At 37.1% G+C, this 21437-nt stretch overlaps 1 protein-coding gene across 1 annotated transcript in view; it reads right to left on the bottom strand.

Moving 5' to 3' along the window:
* Positions 1-14765: 14765 nt before the first annotated feature.
* ERCC6L (ERCC excision repair 6 like, spindle assembly checkpoint helicase) overlaps positions 14766-21437 on the bottom strand; it is a 56716-nt gene continuing 50044 nt past the window's right edge. Inside the window, exon 2 of the mRNA XM_077146775.1 lies at positions 14766-18782. Within this exon, the coding sequence (XP_077002890.1) occupies positions 15080-18782 (3703 nt within the window). The 3' untranslated portion in view covers positions 14766-15079. The remainder of the gene's footprint in view (positions 18783-21437) is intronic.

Below are 21437 nucleotides of genomic sequence, written 5' to 3'. Positions count from 1 at the left end.
GAACTAAGGTATCTTTCCCTGGATGCCTTTGATTGGACATTTCTATAGACTTGCTTTAATTGGGACATTTTCTTGGCCTTAGAACTGTAAACTAGCAATTTATTAAATTCCCTTTTTTAAACATGCCCACATAGTGGCAACTTCACCTAGAGATCTGGTTTAATGTTTCCTATTTTAAAAAACACAAGCACCCAGCAGGTTATGCCTCAATGAGATTTTCCCCACTGAGCAGACTAGCAGATAACCCATTCCCAGGGATACTCAGATATGCCAGTAGGATATTGTTCTAGTTTGCTAGCTGCCGGAATGCAATATACCAGAAACGGAATGGCTTTTAAAAAGGGGAATTTATTAGGTTGCTAGTATACAGTTCTAAGGCTGAGAAAATGTCCCAGTTAAAGCAAGTCTATAGAAATGTCCAATCTAAGGCATCCAGGAAAAGATACCTTGATTCAAGAAGGCTGATGAAGTACAGGGTTTCTCTCTCAAGTGGAAAGGCACATGGCAAACACAGTCAGAGTTTCTCATCTGGAAAGGCACATGGTGGACACAGTCAGGGTTCCTCTCTCATCTGGAAGGGCACATGGCAAACACAGCGTCATTGCTAGCTTCTCCTGGCTTCCTGTTTCAAGAAGCTTCCCGGGAGACGTTTTCCTTTTTCATCTCCAAAGGTCACTGGCTGGTGGACTCTGCTTCTCATGGCTATATCATTCTGTTCTGCTCTCTCTGAATCTCTTTCATTTTCCAAAATGTTTCCTCTTTTATAGGTCTCCAGAAATTTATCAAGAACCACCCAAATGGGTGGAGATGTGTCGTCACCTAATCCAGCTTAACAACCACTCTTGATTAAATCATGTCTCCAGGGAGATGGTCTGATTACAGTTTCCTGTAATCACAGAATAGGGATTATTCTGACTTTATGAAATGGGATTTATATTAAAACATGGCTTTTCTAGGGTCCATACGTCTTTTCAAACCAGCACAGCTATATAGAGATGTTTAAATTAATAGGTACGAGTGGGCCACAGTGGCTCAGCAGGCAAGAGTTCTCGCCTGCCATGCCGGAGACCTGGGTTCGATTCCTGGGGTCTACCCATGCAAAAAATTAATAAGTACAAGAGTAATGATGAAACTACTTTAAAAACCATGTTGAAAATGGCTTTAAATAAGGTCTATAAATTCTGAAAATCTTAAAGAAAAACTATAAAAAGCTAGAATCCTTGCTCAGGAATTGGCTTACTCAGGATACTAACCTGAGTAATGTTACATGGATGTTATCCACAAAGAAAGGAAGCCAAAGTGCTAGAAAGATGGACTAGAAAAAATAAACGAACTTGTCACACAATGAGAGAGCAATTATGGCTAGTGTATAAGAAAGTAGGGTGGGAATGGGCCTCTGATGATACCAAACCTTTGAGAATTAGCTTTTGACTGGCAACTAAGATTCTGAAAGAGTTGGTAAATGAAAAAACTTAAGGATACACATCTACATTATATATGCAGCATAAGCATTTAATTTTGCTTTGAAACAGCATATTTTTCATTAAGTTCAGTGTTAAAGAACAAACCTCATTCATAGTAAAATAATTGCAAATTAAAACCAAAATGCGATAGCACTTTTCAATGATCAGATTGGCAAAGTTCACAACATTTAATATATTAGGAGGGTATAGGAAAACAGGCACTCTTTCACTAGTGATGGGAATTTGCATTATCATAATCTCTATGGAGAACAATTTGGCAATATCTATCAAAATTATTGACATCCAGGGTTGCATGGGTGATTCAGTGATAGAAAGCTCACTTTTCATGTGGGAAACCCGGGTTTGATTCCCAGACCATGCACCCCCCCCCAAAAAAAAAAATTAACATCCATACCCTTTGACTCAGCAACTGCATTTCTAGGAATTTATCCTATAGATAGAATCACACATATAAAAGGTACAAGGATATTTGTTACACCATTATTTGGCAACAAGTGAAACTTCTATCAATAGAAGATGGTTAATTATGATACATTCATTCAATAGAATACCATGCTGCTGTGATGAAATTTTAAAAAGTGTGATGCACAACTTCGTGATGATACTGTGAGCCATGGATTGTATACTTTGGATGGATTGTATGGTGTGTAAATATATATTAATAAAACTGCATTTTGAAAAAAGTTCCCTTGCTATTAAAAGAACTATTAATAAAAGTTAACTAAGAAAAACACCTAGGGCCTTATCTGAGATTTTACAAAGCTTCCATGCACTATGATTACTTTCCAGAAACCTACAATCTCCAGATGGATTCCTAGGGTAGATAAGTCCTGAAACCCTGAGGGGCACAGCCTCTCCAGAACATCAACTAGTTCCTTCCCTTTTTCCACATTATCAACAGCCCTTTCCAACAAGAACAACCAAAAAAACTAAAATAGTAGAATTGTAACCCATACCAAACTCTGAAACCTGTTTTACAACTAATTGTGGTATGCTTTGAAATTTATTGCTTTTTTAATTATATGTTATTTTTCACAATAATAAAGAGAAAAAAGCATTGTTTCAAGCCATAAAAAAAAGCTAAGAAATCTTTTAAAAGTACAAACTGCACATAATACACTATTATTGGGGTAAAACCATAAATATATATATATATACATATACATTTGTGTTTGTCATAATGTATGCAGACTATTTCTGAGACGAGCAATTCAGAACTGGAATAGGGTGGGTGGAGAATGTTTACCTTATATCATTAGATCAGGGTTCTTTATGGTTTTCTTGTACCATGGAGCCCTTCTCAGAATATTGTTTCTAAATGCAAAAAATAAAATACATAGGGTGGGCCACAGGGGCTCAGCAGGCAGAGTTTCTGCCTGCCATGCCGGAGAGCCGGGTTCGATTCCCAGTGCCTGCTCATGCAAAACAATAAAAAAATAAATAAAATACATAGATCCAGTTCTCCCAGCGCCCTCGCCACCGTTGCCAACAGCTGAGGCAGCGGGAGCTGCTGCAGCGGCCAGCGGCCAGCAGCCCTGCTTTGCAAAGCATCTGGCACATGCCCTTTCTGCTTCCAAGGTGACCAAAAGGAAGGTCATCTCGGCCAAAATAGCAGGAAAGGAGGAGGCAAAGAGGAGGTTGGCGAGGTTGTCAGCTACACCTGCTCCTGCAAAAGTGGAAATATTTTTTTTTAAAAGCCTGTGGGAAAGGATAAATCTTCTAATAAAAAAGCACAACCTCTGATGTGGACTCTGTCAAACCCAACTCTGCAATTGAAATCATTGCCCTCCCCCCTACATGGGACATGACACCCAAGGTGAAAGTCTCCCTGGTGGCATGGGAGATGACTCCCAGGGATGAGTCCAGCCCTGGCACTGTAGGATCAACAATGTCATCCTGACCAAAAGGGGGGAAAGAAGTGTAACAAATAAGGTCTAGTGGTGGAGAAAGTTCAAATAGAGTAGAGAGGCTACTGTGGAGGTCACTCTTATGCAAGCTTCAGTTAGACATTGCTACCTATCATAACTTGCCAAACCCCAACCAAAACCTTTCCAGCCAATACTAAAGAACACCTAGGGCAATAATATAAGATTCTACAAAGGTTCCATGCACTAGGGTAGCTTTCCAGATGGGTCCCTGGACCAGATAAATCCTGAAACCTAGAGGCCCAGCCTCTCTAGAACATCAGGTAGTTCCATCTCCTGGCTCCATATTATTGACAGCCCCTTCCAATGTGAAAAAGTTAGAATGGCCATAGCCCAAATACCCCTAAAGAGTGGGATAGAAAGACCAAAGGTGATGGTGGAGTTATACAGAGAAGATAGGATTTAACAAATGAATATGATTGCTGAATCATTAAAAAGATATTTCTTTTAGACTCCAGTATCTTAGAGAAGCTAAAAGTAAAAACCTTAAATTGTGGACTTGTAACCCATACCAAACTCTGAAATCTGTTCTACAACTAATTGTGGTGCTGTGCTTTGAAATTTATTGCTTTTTGTATATATGTTATTTTTTCACAAAAAAAAGAAGGAAAAAATCAGTTGTGATGATAAAAAAATATTTAAGCCCTCTAGCCTCCTATATTCTGGAGCAGCTAGAAGGAAAAATATGAGAGGATCTTATGGTAGCCCATGACAAACTCTAGGATCTGTCCTGTAACTACTTGTTGAAGAGTGCTTTGAAAACTGTTGCTTTTTTATTTCTTTGTTTTGTATATATGTTATACTATACAATAAAAAAAAGTTAAAAAGTTTTTTAAAAGTTTAAAAAAAGTATCCATATAATATTTCCTAATATGCAAACATAATGTAATATTCTTGAACAAATACAGATAGGATTTACACAGAGATTTCATATCTTCAGGTTTATATCATATTTATACACATGCTTAACGTGTATAATCTAGGGTGCTAATTTCACTAGGAGCAGAATTCATCTATAAAAGGATCCTTAGGACCTGTAAAAATTCATGGAATATTTGAAAATTATCTCTTTACTCATATGTCAGGAATTGTTTCTGAACCTTGGTAAGCGAAATAATTGTTCTTGGCAAAATGTATATATGTGCATTTGTATACCGAGCTACTGAATGAGATTCATTAAACTTCTGTATTAGATTTTTTTTAAAAAGTGCAACCTCAGATGTGGCTTCAGTCTAAGCCCAACTCTACAAGTGAAATCACTGCCCTCCCCCATACGTGGGACATGACATCCAGGGGTGAAAATGTCCCTGGCAGGGTGGGAGATTATTCCAAGGGATGAGTCTGGCCCTGTGACTATGGGATCAACAATGCCATCCTGACCAAAAGGGAGTAAAGAAGTGTAACAAATAAAATATCAGTGGCTGAGAAATAAAAAATAGTCGAGAGCCTACTCTGGAGGACATGCTTATGCAAGCTTCAGTTAGAAATTGCTTCCTGCCATAACTTGCCAACCCCCAAGCAGAACCATTCAAGCGAATCCTAAGGAAGACCTACTGCGTTCTAATTAGCTAGCTGTGGGAATGTAATATACCAGAAATGGAATGGCTTTTAAAAAAACGAATTCAATAAGTTGCTAGTTTATAGTTCTAAAACCATGAAAATGTTCCAATTAAAGCAAGTCTATAAAAAGTCCAAATAAAGGTACCAACAAGAGGTTCCTTCACTCAAGAAAGGCTGACGATAAATCCCAGAGTGATTTGAACAGTGAATAAAAAAGTATTTCCCAAGTCCCCTTGGGGGAATGGCAAGAAAGGGGGAAAATTCAACCTCCCCATATGGAAAATTCCTGATATTCTCACAAGCAGTGGGGACAACTAAAGCAATAGGCCAAGCCCTCAATCTTGGGGCTTGTTCATATGAAACTTATCCCCACAAAGGATAGGCTAAGTCTACTTAAAATTAGGCCTAAGAGTCACCCCCAGAGAACCTCTTTTGTTGCTCAGATGTGGCCTCTCTCTCTCAGCCAACACAACAAGCAAACTCACCACCCTCCCCCTGTCTATGTGGGACATGACTCCTAGGGGTGTAAACCTCCCTGGTAACTTGAGACAGAAATCCTAGAATGAGCATCAAGGGATTGAGAAAACCTTCTCGACCAAAAGGGGGAAGAGAGAAATGAGGCAAAATAAAGTATCAATGGCTGAGAGATTTCAAACAGAGTCAAGAGGTTATCCTGGAGGTTATTCTTACACATTATATAGATACCACCTTTTTAGTTAAGGTATATTGGAGAGGCTGGAGGAAAGTGCCTGAAACTGTAGACCTATGTTCCAGTAGCCATGTTTCTTGATGATGATTGTGTAATGATATAGCTTTCACAATGTGATTGTGTGATTGTGAAAACCTTGTGTCTGATGCTCCTTTTATCTACCTTGTCAACAGACAAGTAGAACATATGGCATAAAAATAAATAATAGGGGGAACAAATGTTCAAATAAATTTAGTAGATTGAAATGCTAGTGATCAATGAAAGGGAGGGGTAAGGGGTACGGTATGTATGAATTTTTTTCTGTTGTCTTTTTATTTATTTTTCTGAATTGATGTAATGTTCTAAGAAATGATCATGATGATGAATATGCAACTATGTGATGATATTGTGAATTACTGATTATATATGTAGAACGGAATGATCATATGTTAAGAATATTTGTGTCTGTTTGTGGTTATATATTTTTTTAATTTAAAAATTAATTTTATGTTCTAAGAAATGATCACCATGATGAATATACAACTATGTGATGATATTGTGAGCCATTGATTGTACACCAAGTACGGAATGTTCATATGTTAAGAATGTTTGTGTTTGTATGTTGTTTTGTCAATAAAAATATTTTTAAAAAATTAATTTAAAAAAAAGTCTCTTGCTGGTGGATCTCTGACTCTGGAAATCTCAAGCTCTCTTCAAAATGCTTCCTTTTTTAAAAGATTCCATTAAAGTTATCAAGACCCACCTGGAATGGGTGGAGTCACATCTTCCTCTATTCAAAAGTTAATACCCACAACTGGGCGAGTCACATCTCTGTGGACATAATCTAATCAAGTTTCCAACCTATAGTCCTGAATAGGGATTAGAAGAAACAGTTGCTCCTAAAAGACTGGATTAGGATTAAGGCATGGCTTTTTTTTTTTTTTTTTCTTCTTTATTAAAATACCAAAAAACACCAAACACAAACATTTGTAACTTTTGATCATTCCGTTCTACATATATAATCAATAATTCACAATATCATCACATAGTTAAGGCACGGCTTTTCTAGGGAACATAAATCCTTTCAAACTAGCACAGGTGCTATGTAAGATTCAATAAAGGTTCCATGTACTAAGGTAACTTTCCAGAAACCTACAAGCTCCAGATGAGTACTTGGATCAGATAAGTCCATGAAATGCAGAGGGGCTAGCCTCTCCAGAACATCAACTAGTTCCATCCACATATCCCATGTTATTGACAGCCCCTTTCAACATGAAAAAGTTAGATTGGGTGTAGCCCAAATACCTGTAAAGAGGGAGAGAAAGATCAAAGATGATGGTGGAGTTGTAAAGAGACAGTAGGATTTAACAAACGCATATGACTGCCAAATCATTATATTGATAGTTCTTTTAGTCTCCATTATCTTAGAGCAGCAAGAGTAAAAACCTAAAATTGTGGAATTGTAACCCATACCAAACTCTGAAATCTGTTTTACAACTAGTTGTTGCAATGTGCTTTGTAATCTACAGCTTTTTTTTTGTATACATGTTACTTTTTTCACACACACACACACAATTCTTCTAGCCTTCAGTGTTTTTGAGTAGCTAGAAAGAGAAATCTGAAATAGTGGAATGGTAACATAACAAACTCTGAAATCTGTTCTGTAACTACCTGTTGAGGTGTACTTTGAAAATCATTGCTTTTTCTTTATATTTTTTTCATATTTAACAATAAAAAGCATTTAAAAAATAAAAAATATCCCTGAATGTTATTTTTTATAACGTTCAAAAAGCTATAAAAAAAAGCTAAAAAATAAAACACAATAAAGGAGAGAAGTATTGTGCTGGTTTGAAAGGATCATGAACCCTAAAAAAGCCATGTTTTACTCCTGATCCATCTGTGGAGGCAGACATTTCTTTTAACTCCTGTTCAATACTGTAGGTTGGAAACTTGGTTAGATTATCTCCACGGAATGTGACATGCCCAATTGTGGGTATTAACCTTTGATTAGAGGGAGATGTGGCTCCACCCATTTCAGGTGGGTCTAGATTAGTTTACCGGAATCCTTTATAAGAGTAAACATTTTTTTTGGAAAGAGCAGCAGAGCCATGAGAACCCTGAGAGCCCACACAGCCAGAGACCTTTGGAGATAAAAAAGGAAAACACGCCTGAGGGTGCTTCAGGAAGCAGGAGGCCTAGAGAGAACAGTATGGACAGATGAGTAAAAAATATGGATAAAAAGTAAACAAATAATAGGGGGAACAAAGGTTAAAATAAAGAGTAGATTGAAATACTAGTGGTAAATTAGAGGGAGGGGTAAGGGGTATGGTATGTGTGAGTTTTTTTCCTTTTTCTTTCTTTTGCTGGAGATATGCAAGTGTTCAAACAAATGATCATGGTGACGAATACACAACTATTTGATGATATTGTGAGCCATTGATTGTACACCATGCATATAATATTTGTATATCAAGAATGTTTGAATGTTTATTTGCTAAGGTTTACAATAAAAATATTTTTTAAAAAATTTTAAAAGGGAAGCCTGGAGAGAAAGCTAGCAGACATCGCCATGTTTGCCATGTGCCTTTCCAGTTGAGAGAGAAACCCTGGATGTCATCGACCTTCTTGAACCAAAGTACCTTTTCCTGATGCCTTAGATTGGACATTTTATAGCCTTACTTTAATTTGGACATTTTTGCAGGCTGAGAACTGTAAACTAGCAACTTAATAAATTCCCCTTTTTAAAAGCTGTTCCATTTCTGGTATATCGCATTCTGGCAGCTTGCAAACTAGAGCAAGTATCAACTCCCCTCTCCCCCCACAAAAAAGTGCAACCAAAAGTGAAGGGGGGAAGCAAAAAAAAAACAAGCTGAAATGGCAACTAAGAAACTAAAGATTTACCAGCAGAAAATGGAGAAAGTGAAAATGCAGAGAGTTCAGCCTCTGATGAAGCAGGGGGGACAGAAGCGAAGTCTGATTAATGTCATATGCCATGTCTTATCAGTGGTCCTTTTCTTCTTTCTTGTATACTCCAGAGGAACATCTTTTTTTTTTTTAACATGGGCAGGCACCGGGAATCGAACCCGGGTCCTCGGGCATGGCAGCCAAGCATTCTTGCCTGCTGAGCCACCGTGGCCCACCCCAGAGGAACATCTTTATCAACTATTTTGTAAATGCAAGTTTCTTAGTAGCTCTAGAAGAAACATTTTTAAGAAGGAGAATCCCATCTTATCCCATTTTTAAAGTGTAAATGCTTTATTTTTTGGCACAATCAGAAAATAGTGGGATATTAAATGAGACTTTGACGTCTTGGAGGTCAACTTAACATTCCAAAGCGTGGAGCATGGTGGTTTTTATATCCTGTAATACAACCCATACTAAATGGTGATTTGTATTCAGTCATGTATTTAATATCGGTTGAACATTTTACATTACGTCTATTCCCATGGTTTTTTTTAGTAGAGATCTTGGGTCTCCCTCTCAGAACTGTGTGCTCTCTAATGTCCTTGGTTGTGGTCATTCAGTTTTCCTCATAACATTATGTGCTGTGAAAGATCAGAAATGCGAGTATGTGGTGAATATGATATTAAATTGTGAATTAGCGGGACTTATGAGGTAATGGCTTATCAACATTTGAAGAAACTGCTACTTGATATCTTCTAAAGGAGAACTTGCCTCCAAATATCAAGCTGTAAAGTCAGTGAATGACTTTAGAAATGAATTACAACTACACGGCTTTTTAGATTTGCACTATGGACATTAAGAATTGTGTACACATACTTTGAAGTTCTATAACTACATGTTAAAATGTACTTTGAAATCTATCATTTTTCTGCATTTATGGTATATTTCACAATAAAAAATGTTTAAAAAACAGATTTGCATACAAATTATTCAGATCTGTGCTGACCTTCAAACAAACAAAATCTCAATTATGAAAATAATACATAGAATTACGAACGGAAATCAATTATACTGAAAATGAATAATCAAAATAAGCTTTTAAAATGATCATAGTGAAGAATACATAACTATGTGATGATATTGTGAGCCATTGAAGGTATGATTATGGTTGGACTGTGTATGGATATTTCTCAATTAAAATATAAAAATAAAATTTTAAAAATAAGCTTTTAAATTTTATTAAAGATAAATATATATACTTTGTTAATATATTAAGTAACAAGATCTAAGGGAAGGAGGTCTAATAACCACAGTGATTTTGCAAATGGTATTTTGAGGTATCTGCAGTAACAGATACATGATTTCTATGAGTGACAAAATTGCAGGTATTTGCTAATATTACTGCAGTTTCTTGCCTTAAAGCAAATGTTAAATCTTAGAAACAGGGTAGTGGGGAGGAGGGGGATATGTAAATTTTTCCCATCCAAACTCAGACACCCTGAATTGTATTCATGAACCCAAGTAAAAAAAATCCCTGCCTTAGAGACTGTTTGAATATTTTGCCGTGTGTTCACTTATTTCTTTTCCAAATAAAAAGTGTCATAGTACACACTCAAACGGAAAGAACATTTTGTTTTCAGTGAGAAATACACCTAGGACTCACTGTTCAGATCACATGGACAGAGTCCTCTAAAGGTTCCTAGCAGGCAAATTAATCATGTCATGGCTTTCTTACATCAGGGAAGAGAGAAATTTATTAGGTGAATTTCAACAAACGTTTGTATGCTTGATGGAAGGGACTGAAAACCCAAGATATAGAGCACAGCCCCTTATAAAGCATATACCCCCTTCACCTAGATTAGGGTGGCCATTAGATCGACATAGGGAAATGATGAGCTGAACTTAGGTGCAGACCTGTGGATTGCTGAATCATGAAATGTTTTTTAACGATTTTAAAGATTTTTAAACTAATGATATATATATTCAGTCACATTACCGTTCCTAAAATATTACTAATAATTGCTTTTGTAAGAGCAAACTTTTGTGTCATCCGTTACCTACTATGTAAATTTTAGCTCCTCTTTTTTCAAGTTTGTGTATATTTTATAATATGCATGAGAATACTGTGCATATACAAGCAACTTACACATGTGAATATTGTAGTAGCTTTTCAGTAGGTAACACGCACTTAAAAATACCTGTTTTGGGGTAAAGGATGATTATGGCCCATATTTTAAAATTTCAACTTTGGTATGAGACCAAAGAGAGAGATGTTTATTTGGTGCAAAAATTTTATTTTGGGTAGCACATTATCTAATTTAACTTGTATGGTCAAATTATTTGAACGGCATAGTTACAAGGGATCTTGAATAGGACGTGAGATCTTGTTGGTTTGTACAGGTTAGTGTGCTACCCCTATATATCCCAAAGTAATTTGGGCAGAGAATAAAAAGGTAATTTGCAAAGTCCCCTTGGGGGACTGGGGAAGAAAAAAGGAATTCCTGATTTCCTCACAAGCAGTAGGGACAACCAATTCAATAGGCTGAGCCCTCAATCTTGGGGTTCACCCCTATGAAAAAACCTAAAGTTGTGGACTAGTAACCCATGTCAAAGTCTGAAATATGTTCTACAACTAATTGTGGTGCTGTGCTTTGAAATTTACAGCTTTTTCATAGATGTTATTGTATACAAAAAAAAAGAAGGAAAAAAAGTCAATTGTGATGATAAAAAAGTATTTAAGCCCTCTAGCCTTTTTTCTGGAGCAGCTAGAAGGAAAAATGTTAGAGGATTGTATGGTAGCCCATGACAGACTCTGGGATCTATCCTGTAACCACTTTTTGAAGAGTGCTTTGAAAACTATTGCTTTTTTATTTCTTTGCTTTGTATATATGTTATACTATACAATAAAAAAAGTTAAAAAAGAAAACAGAAAGAGAAAGAAAAGGAGAGGGTGTGGAGAAACAGGAACACTTATTCATTGCTGGTGGGAATGTCAAATGGTGCAGCCACTGTGGAAGACAGTTTGGTGGTTCCTCAAAAAGCTGAATATAGAATTGCCATATGATCAGGCAATCCTGCTACCAGGTATGTACCAGAAGAAGTGAAAGCAGAGACTCAAACAGATATGTGCACACTGATATTCATAGCGGCATTATTCACAATTGCTGAAAGATGGAAGCAGCCCAAGTGCCCACCAACCAATGAATAGATATACAAAATGTGGTATATATATATGATGGAAAATTACTCAGCTGTAAGAAGGAACAAAGTCCTGATGCATGCAATAACATGATGAATTTTGAGGGCATTATGTTGAGTAAAATAAGCCGGACACAAAAGGACAAATATCGTTATGATTTCACTGATATGAACTAATTATAATAAACAAACTTCTAGAGAAATAATCTAGAACATATGTTACCAGGGGATAGAATGTGGGTAGAGAATGGAGAGCTGATGATTAATTTGTGCAGAATTTCTATTTAATTTGATTGTAAATATTTGGAAATGGATAATGTTGATAGTAGCTTATTATTGTTAGCGTGATTAACAGTGCTGAATAATGTTCATAATTATGTTTGTAAATGTAGTTGAAAGGGGAAGGTTTGGGTTATACGTTACTAGAAAGAAAGAAGACAAAACCATATCAAACAGTGAACACTGTTGTAGACAATGGACTGTGGTTAATATAAAAATGTGGGAGAACAAAGGAATGTCAATTTTGCAGAGTGTTGAAAATAGATGGTGTCATGGTCAGCTTCATGTGTCAACTTAGCCAAGTTGTGGTAACTGTTTGTCTGGGCAAGTGCTGGCCTGTTGCAATGAGGACATTTCATAGAATTAGATCATGAGCATGTAGGTTACATCCACAGCTGATTCCATTTGTAATCAGCCAAAGGGGAGTGTCTTCCGCAATGAGTGATGCTTAATCTGATCACTGGAAGCCTTTTAAGGAGGATTCAGAAGACAGGCTCTTCTTGTTTCGGCTGCTGAGCTCTCCTGTGGAATTCATCCAGACCCTTCATCAGAATCCAGAATCTTCGGCTTCACAGCCTGCCCTGCGCATTTTGGACTCTGCATTCCCGCGGTCACGTGAGACACCTTTATAAATTTTATATTTGCAAGTGTTCCCTGTTGATTCTGTTTCTCTAGAGAATCCTAATACAGATGGTAATTCATATTTTAAAACTTTAACTTATGTGTAAGCCTAAAGCAAAAAAATGTTTATTTGGTACAAAATTTATAATTTGACTAGTGCATTTCCTAATATAACTTATGTGGACAGTTTAATTGAACACCATAAGTACAGGAAACCTTGAGTAGGGCATGAGTTTGTAGGTTTGTCCAGAGTGGTGCCCCGATAAATACCAGAGTGATTTGAACAGTGAATAAAAACGTATTTGCCAAGTCCCCTTGGGGGAATGGTGAGAAAGGGGGAAAATTCAACTTCCCCATGTGGAGAATTCCTGATATTCTCACAAGCAGTGGGGACAACCAAATCAATAGGACAAGCCCTGAATCTTGGGGGTTGTTCGTATGAAACTTATCCCCACAAAGGATAGGCTAAGTCTACTTAAAATTAGGCCTAAGAGTCACCCCCCAAAAGAACCTCTTTTTGTTGCTCAGATGTGGCCTCTCTCAGCCAACGTGACAAGCAAACTCACTGCCCTCCCCCTCTCTACGTGGGACATGACTCCCAGGGGTGTAAACCTTCCTGGCAACATGGGACAGAAATCCTAGAATGAGCTGGGACTCAGCATTGAGGGATTGAGAAAACCTTCTCGACCAAAAGGGAAGAGAGAAATGAGACAAAATAAAGTGTCAATGCCTGAGAGATTTCAAACAGAGTCGAGAGGTTATCCAGGAGGTTATTCTTACACATTATATAGATACCACCTTTTTAGTTAAGGTATATTGGAGAGGCTGGAGGAAAGTGCCTGAAAATGTAGAGCTGTGTTCCAGTAGCCATGTTTCTTGAAGATGATTGTATAATGATATAGCTTTCGCAATGTGACTGTGTGATTGTGAAAACCTTGTCTGATGCTCCTTTTATCTACAGTATAGACAGATGAGTAAAACATATGGATTAAAGATAAATAAATAATAAGGGGAACAAATGTTAAAATAAACTTAGTAGATTGAAATGCTAGTGGTCAGTGAAAGGGAGTGGTAACGGGTATAGAAAAAAATGGGGAAACAAAGGCTAAAATATATTGGGTAGATGGAAATACTACCAATCAATGAGAGGGAGGGGTAAGGGGTATGTTAGTATGAGTTTTTTTTCTTTTTATTGCTTTTTCTGAATTGATGCAAATGTTCTAAGAAATGATCATGTTGATGAATATACAACTATGTTTGATGATATTGTGGTTATTGATTATATACCAAGAATGGAATGATCATATGGTAAGAATGTTTGTATGTTAGTGTTTAAAAAAAATAAAAAATTTAAAAAATATATACATATAAATGTTCTTTCATGAATTATAAATTATAACAAATGTACAACACTATCACAAGGTGTTAATAATAGGGTGGCATATGGGAAAAAGTACACTTAATGTAAACCATGGACTATAGTTAGCAGTAAGATTTTAATATTCTTTCAGCAATTATAACAAAGGTACCACACTAATACAAACTGTCAACAGGGGGGTATGTAAAAATGTTGTAGTTTTTACATTTCTATTCTGTAAACCCACAACTTCTCCAATTAAAGAAATGAAAATAATAATAAAAAAATTATACTAAGTGAAAGAAACCAGAAAAAAAAAAAACATAGGTCTCTGTGGTGAAGGAGTACTATATTGCACATTACATTTCTGAGAGCAGACCAAACTCCTTTTCGGTGTATAACCCAAAGATATAAAATGATAGCATATGTCAAAATAAAAAAGACACATGGTTTTGGAGAAAGTAGAATACTTGTCAATAAAGTGACTCTAGGACAGACTACCAGTGATAATCATAGCATCAAGAACCTTATCTCAGCGTTTTGCTGTATTAATCTGAAAGCAAAAAATAGCACTTTAATATGTGTGTCTTAGATTTGTAATATTGATGACAACTACTGCCTAAACTAAGGCGTTTCCATTATGTATTTGTCAAAATTATCCCAATGAAAGAAAATGAATGGAAAAGAAAATACTTGAGTAAAGTAACTTTATTTTTTTATGTGAAGCATATTATAAAAAGGTGATCACTTTCAAAGTAAAAATAACAATGGCCAGAATAATTTTACAAAAACTTTTCTAGAAATAAAATAGTTCTATTACATTTGTAGTATATCCATAAAAGAAAAGAAATATTAACCTAGTACTCAGAATCTAACAATATATGTATTCCAGGGGTAGGGGTCAAGATAAAGGCAGAACTTCCACAAGAGTTAGAAACAAAAATAGGTTCTTTGAGAGCTTTCTCGCCCTTAAATGTTTCGCACTTCCCCCAAATTCAATTATGGAAAGACAAATTACCTCAAACTCAGTTTCACTTTAAAATGCAGTAAACAGTTCATATACTCAAGTTTTATTAAGTTGCTTATACAAACTTAAAGTCATGAGCATGACTTCAGGATCTGCGCTTTTTATGTCAAGTGCTTTAACTAAGCAGTTGAGGGCTTCCTGTATTTTTCCACATTCTTTCAGTTCTTTTCCACGCATTACAAGAGTCTCATAGTCATTCATAGCCTCCACTGTCCTATCCTGGGGAGAATTAACCAAAGGTTTACCAGACAAAGGCTCAGGGTCACCAACTGAGGCCTCCTGAGCTAAAGCATCAGGCTTAGATGTAGCTAACCAGCTGGACCTATTTTCTGAAGACAGGATTTCTCTGGAAGTATCCTCTTCTGTGTACTCTGAGGCTTCTCTGCTGCCTTCCTCTGCTCCTTCTTCCAGATAATCTCCAGTACCATGTGCTTCGCTGCTGTTGTCAAGTCTTTCCTCCATATCCTCCACATGATCTAAAACCACATTAATAAGAGACCTCCTAGAAGCCAGAGATCTTCTAGAATTTATAGACTTATTTCCACTGTCAGATATTTTAGGTGAAAAGAACCTTCCAGGTAGACTGCCATTATTTTTGGGAGTTGAAGCATCAAATTGTTTCACAGATAAGAACTGAAAGGGAGATGTACTGAATGAAGTTGTGCTGAAAATACCTTTAAAAGAATCACCTTCATCTTCATCATCTGAAACAATCCTTCTAGCTTTACTTCTGATTTTCACATTAACTACTTCTTCTTCTGGTTCATCATCTTTCTCAGAAAACTCAAAACTGAAACATGCTTTGCTGTGCACAAAGTCTTCTCTAGAATTAACTGCAGCACCACATAAGCTGTTTTCTTTATCAACATGCTCCAAAGGCTGACTGGAAAGATTTTGTCCATTGTCTGCTGAATCTTCCAAGAAAAGATTGAAATCACATGCATATTGTGGTGAAGATGCTAAAGGTTCCTGCTCCAACTTGACCTCATTTGCTTCAGCATCCTGCAGTCTACTATGGGATGCTGACAAGTCATCAGTTATTTCAATAACGGGTGTATTAGAGTCTGTATTTCGATTTTGACTTGTTATAGGATTAATGGGCCAGAGATTACAGTGCTGCAAACTCTCATTATCCTTTGGTTGATCTTGATCTGGCTCAAGATCAGCTCTGACTGATTTGCTAAATAAATAACTACATCCTCCCAGAGGGTCCTCCTGCAGTGTCTCCTGCTTAGGCCCATCTTTCAGTGCTTCTTTTTGCAAAGTCTCATTTTCAGTTGTAAAGCTTCTTGCCACTTCCAATAAAGAGTCAGTCCCCATTTCTTCAACACTTCCACATTCTCCGGGTAAAGTAACTATAAACTGAGCATCAAATTTACTGTCATGTGTATGCCTATCATCTTGCAGGACAGTAGGGTTCATCTGTATATTGGAGAGATCTTGTTTCTCACTCACTTCAACCAGATCGTCAATAGTTACACTTGCCATTTGGGAACTGATATCTTCTTCTTGGGTACGATGAATAGTAATAGGAGGTGAAGGCCGAGGCTGCGGTTTATTCAATTTGGGGCATTTCTTTTTTGACTGAGAAGGAAATACAGGTTCTCTTAACCAAGCCTCTTCATTTCCAGTTCTTTGTCTTTCTATCAGGAGCTCTGTATTTTGAGACTCAAATTCAACAAGGAATTGAGCTTTCTGAACCCTTTGTTGAATGTAATGAGATTCTTCTATCACATCAAGTTCTTCATTACCAGATAGATCATGTGTATACATTAAATCATGGTCTGAGATTCCAGCTATCCCTAAAGAGTGCAGATAAGCAATATGTTCATCTAGTTTCTTATCGGATCTCCTCTGAGCAGCATGCAATGACTGAAGCTGCAGCTGGGTTGCAGAGTTCTGAAAATCCTCAATGGTAAAAAGCTCTCTTAATTCTTGTTTACTAAAATATCTGAAAGGGTTCTTCTTGTCACCAGTAGTTTGTCTTACTAATGAGTCTTTGAAAACTTGTCTTCTGTATATTTTTTCCTCTACAGTCCCACAAGTGATGAGCCTATAAACTACAACATTTTCTTTTTGTCCAATTCGGTAAACTCTATCCACAGCTTGAGCATCAGTTGCAGGATTCCAGCTAGGGTCAAAAATGATCACTCTAGTTGCTGCAGTTAATGTTAAGCCCACACCACCTACTTGCGTGGTAAGCAGAAAAACAGAGTAATCTTTATTTTTCTGGAATAAGTTAATTCTTTTTTCTCGTTCCAAAAGTTGAGTAATTCTTCCATCTATTCGCAGGGTCTTAAAGTGCCTATTCTTTAAAAGATGTTCGATAATGTTTAGGATTTGTCTGGATTGGGAAAACACCAGAGTTTGATGCCCTTCATCTCTTAGTCTCTTAAGCAGATCCATTAGGAATATCATTTTTCCAGATTCTTCCATCAGTGTATCATCAGTTGCTTGATCAATATAGTCCACATCAGGGGAATCCTCCCCCTCATTTTCATCTTGAGCAGAAAATCTACGCCCCCCTAGATTCAGCAAACGACAAGCACGTTCAGACAGCAGCCTAGGATGATCACACAGCTTCTTTAAGACACTTAGCTCAGCCAAAGGTGAGCGTGTCTCCATCAATAACTCCTTGATATGATCTAGAGACACAAATTTCCTGTATATTTCTTCTTGTAAAGGTACAAGACGTATCCAAATAATTAAATCATTTTTCCTGGAAAGGGAAGGCATTTCACAAATAGCATCAGCATCCGGATTCTCTTCACTAAGTCTGATCACTGGGTTGTATGACTTTTTCTTCTGTACTTCTTCTTTTGTCCTCCTGAGAAAATAGGGTTTAATGATTGCCATTAAGTTTTCAGATATTTTAAAACCTAAGGCTTTTTCCCCTGGGGTAGCATCCTTTTCTCTTGCTCTAGTAATAGGATTTTCATATTCCATTTTAAAAGTTTTTAATGTTCCTAGCAGGGACCCTTGACAAGCAAAATCAAATAGGGACCACAATTCCTGTAAATTATTCTGCACTGGAGTTCCTGTGAGGAGGATACGATTATTTGCAGGAATAGTACGAGCACATATTGCTGACTTAGTCGATGAGGTTTTTATTTTATGTGCTTCATCAAGAATAACATAGTCCCACACAAACTCTTGGCCATTCAAGCTTGAAAGCTGCTGCCAATTATTGATTAACATTTGGTATGTAGTGATAATGACGCCATTCCTTTGCTGAATCCGACTGAGGTTTCTGGTGCGTTCATCTTTGCTAGGACCATGAAAGACTTTGACTCTCATTCCTGGAGTCCACTTGACAAATTCTTTTATCCACGTGCTAATAAGACTGGTTGGCATGATCAGCAGCACATGATTCACAAGTGCAGCATCAAACATACCAGAAAGGAAAGCAATGATTTGAACAGTCTTCCCTAATCCCATATCATCTGCCAAGATACCACCTTTTCTTCCTTCCTGATATAGGCTATAGAGGAAAGCTACACCTTCCTTCTGGTGCTCAAACAACTGGTTGTGCAATTCTCGATAGAGCAGCAAGCCACAGTTGCACACATCTGTGAATTCATCATCTCCATGTTCAGCCAACTCCTCCAAGGCTTCTTGTATTTTTTGGATTCTGCTCATTACCTTTTCATTGGGAAAAATGTCCTTTGCCAAATTGAAAAGTTTAAGAGCTTCTTCCAGATCACCATTTTTAGTTGCTTCTTTGGCCTCTCTCACATATCTGTAAAAAATATTTTTAAAAATACAGAAGATTAGAAAGGAAGGAAGGAAGGAAGGAAGGAAATTGAACATTTAGTTTAAAAACACTATTTAGATTTCATTTTGGAATCCAAACTACAGTGGGGCTTTTAACATCCTCATTTCAGGATGAAAAAGATTAGTACAGAAGATGCCAATGAAAGCTGGCATCACCTAAGACCCAAACTAATATCCAACAGACACTGCCAGCAACACTTTCAGGCAGAAGTTGTGGGAAATGAATGTGCAAAGGTTAGTGATTCCATAGGATTTTAAAAAATTGTCACTCATAAAAAGTATAGAGACATATTTTTTTGTGAAACAAACAAACCTATACCTGTGGGGGAATGTAAAAAAGAAAGATAGATGGGAACTTCTCAGACTCTATTTTTCTGGATCTCTGTAATGCATTTGATCCTTAATCATTCCCTCCTTAAAATTCCCTCCCCTTACCAGATTCTTATAGGTTCCTCCTACATCACTGGCCATTTCTTCTCCATATCCATCTTGAGCTCCTAGACTTGCTCCCAGGGGGGCTCAGTCCTGGAACCCACTTCTTACTCCTTACACTCTGCTCCAATTCTCCCAGAGCTTTGGTTCCCACCCATGTCCTCATTGAATATCAAATCACTCTCTCCAACCTAGGTATCTCCCTCAATCTTTAGTCTACACTGAGATTTCAATTGCCTTCTGGGCATGTCCACTTGAAACCCTCATGGGCACCTCAAATACATTTGTTTCCAAACTAAGTTCATTTCCCCACAAAAACTTGCTTTTCAGTCTGTCTGGTAGTAAATGACAGTACCAATCACTTAGCTACCCAAGCTAGAAATCTGAAGGTCTCCTTGACTACAACATAAAAATCTAAATTATCCTTGACCTCTCTCCTCTTTTGGGGAGATTCTTACCTCCTACTCACAACAGTCACGCAGTCACTAAATCCTACCAATTTTATTTCCCAAGTACAATCTAATTGTCTCCTTCTCGTCATCTCTATTGCTACTACTGTGGTCTAAGTCACGTTATTTCTTGCCTGGACAATTGGAACTCCTTACTCACTAGTCTCCCTGCATCCACTCTGGTCTCTGCCAATACATTCTCTCCATACAGAAAGCAATATTATCTTCGAACATAAAAGTAATCACAGTACTCTACTGCTTAATATTTACAGTTGATTGAATTTCAACAAGGTGGCCAAGACAATTCAGTGGGGAAAGAAAAGTTTTCACTGGACATCCCCTTGCAAAAGAATGAAATAGGATCCCTACTTAACACCATATACAAAATTTAAATTCAAAATGGATCAAAGACCTAATTTAAGAGCTAAAACTATTAAACACTTTTTTTTAAAACATAACAACATACAAACACAAACATTCTTACCATATGATCATTCCATTCTTGGTATATAATCAATAACTCACAATATCATCCCCACGATCGTTTCTTAGAACATTTGCATCAATTCAGAAAAAGAAAAAAATTCATACATACCATACCCCTTACTCCTCCCTCTCATTGACCACTAGTATTTCCATCTATCCAATATATTTTAGCCTTTGTTTCCCTATTTTTTGTATACCCCTTACCACTCCTTTTATTGATTACTAGCATTTCTATCTACTAAATTTACTTTAACCTTTTTTCTCCCCATTATTTATTTGTTTTTAATCCACATTTTACTCATGTGTCCATATCATATATAAAACGAGCATCAGACACAAGGTTTTCACAATCACACAGTCACATTGCAAAAGCTATATCATTATACAATCATCTTCAAGAAATATGGCTACTGGAACACAGCTCTACATTTTCAGGAAGTTCCCTCTATCCTCTCTGCTACACCTTAACTAAAAAGGTGATATCTATTTAATGTATAAGAATAACCTCCAGAATAACCTCTCTACTCTGGAATTTCTCAGCCATTGACACTTTATTTTGTCTCATTTCTCTATTTCCCCTTTTAGTTGAGAAGGTTTTCTCAATCCCTTGATGCTGAGTCCCAGCTCATTCCAGGATTTTTGTCCCACGTTGCCAGGAAGGTTTATACCCATGGGAGTCATGTCCCATGTAGAGAGGGGGAGGGCAGTGAGTTTGCTTGTCGTGTTGGCCAAGAGAGAGAGGCCACATCTGAGCAACAAAAGAGGTTCTCTGGGGGTGACTCTTAGGCCTAATTTTAGTAGGCTTAGCCTATCCTTTGTGGGGATAAGTTTCATATGAACAAACCCCAAGATTCAGGGCTTGGCCTATTGATTTAGTTTTCCCCACTCCTTGTGAAAACATCAGGAATTCTCCAGATGGGGAAGGTGGATTTTCCCCCTTTCTTGCCAATCTCCCAAGGGGACTTTGAATCACTCTGGGATTTATTGGGGCATTACTCTGGACAAACCTACAAAACCTCATCCCTACTCAAGGTTCCATGTACTTATGGTGTTCAGTTAAACTGTCCACATAAGTTATATTAGGAAATTCACTAGTCAAAATATAAATTTTGTACCAAATAAACATTTTTTGCTATAGTCTCACACATAAATTACAGTTTTAAAATATGAATTACCATCTATTTTCAACACCCAGCAATACTGACATTCCTTTGTTCTTCCTCATGCAAAACCATTTTTAAATTTGTACATTT

The sequence above is a fragment of the Tamandua tetradactyla genome, chromosome X, assembly GCF_023851605.1.
Source record: "Tamandua tetradactyla isolate mTamTet1 chromosome X, mTamTet1.pri, whole genome shotgun sequence".
NCBI classification, from domain to species: Eukaryota; Metazoa; Chordata; class Mammalia; order Pilosa; family Myrmecophagidae; genus Tamandua; species Tamandua tetradactyla.
Note: the sequence above shows the minus strand (reverse complement) of the source record. Positions and strands in the feature narration are given on the sequence as shown.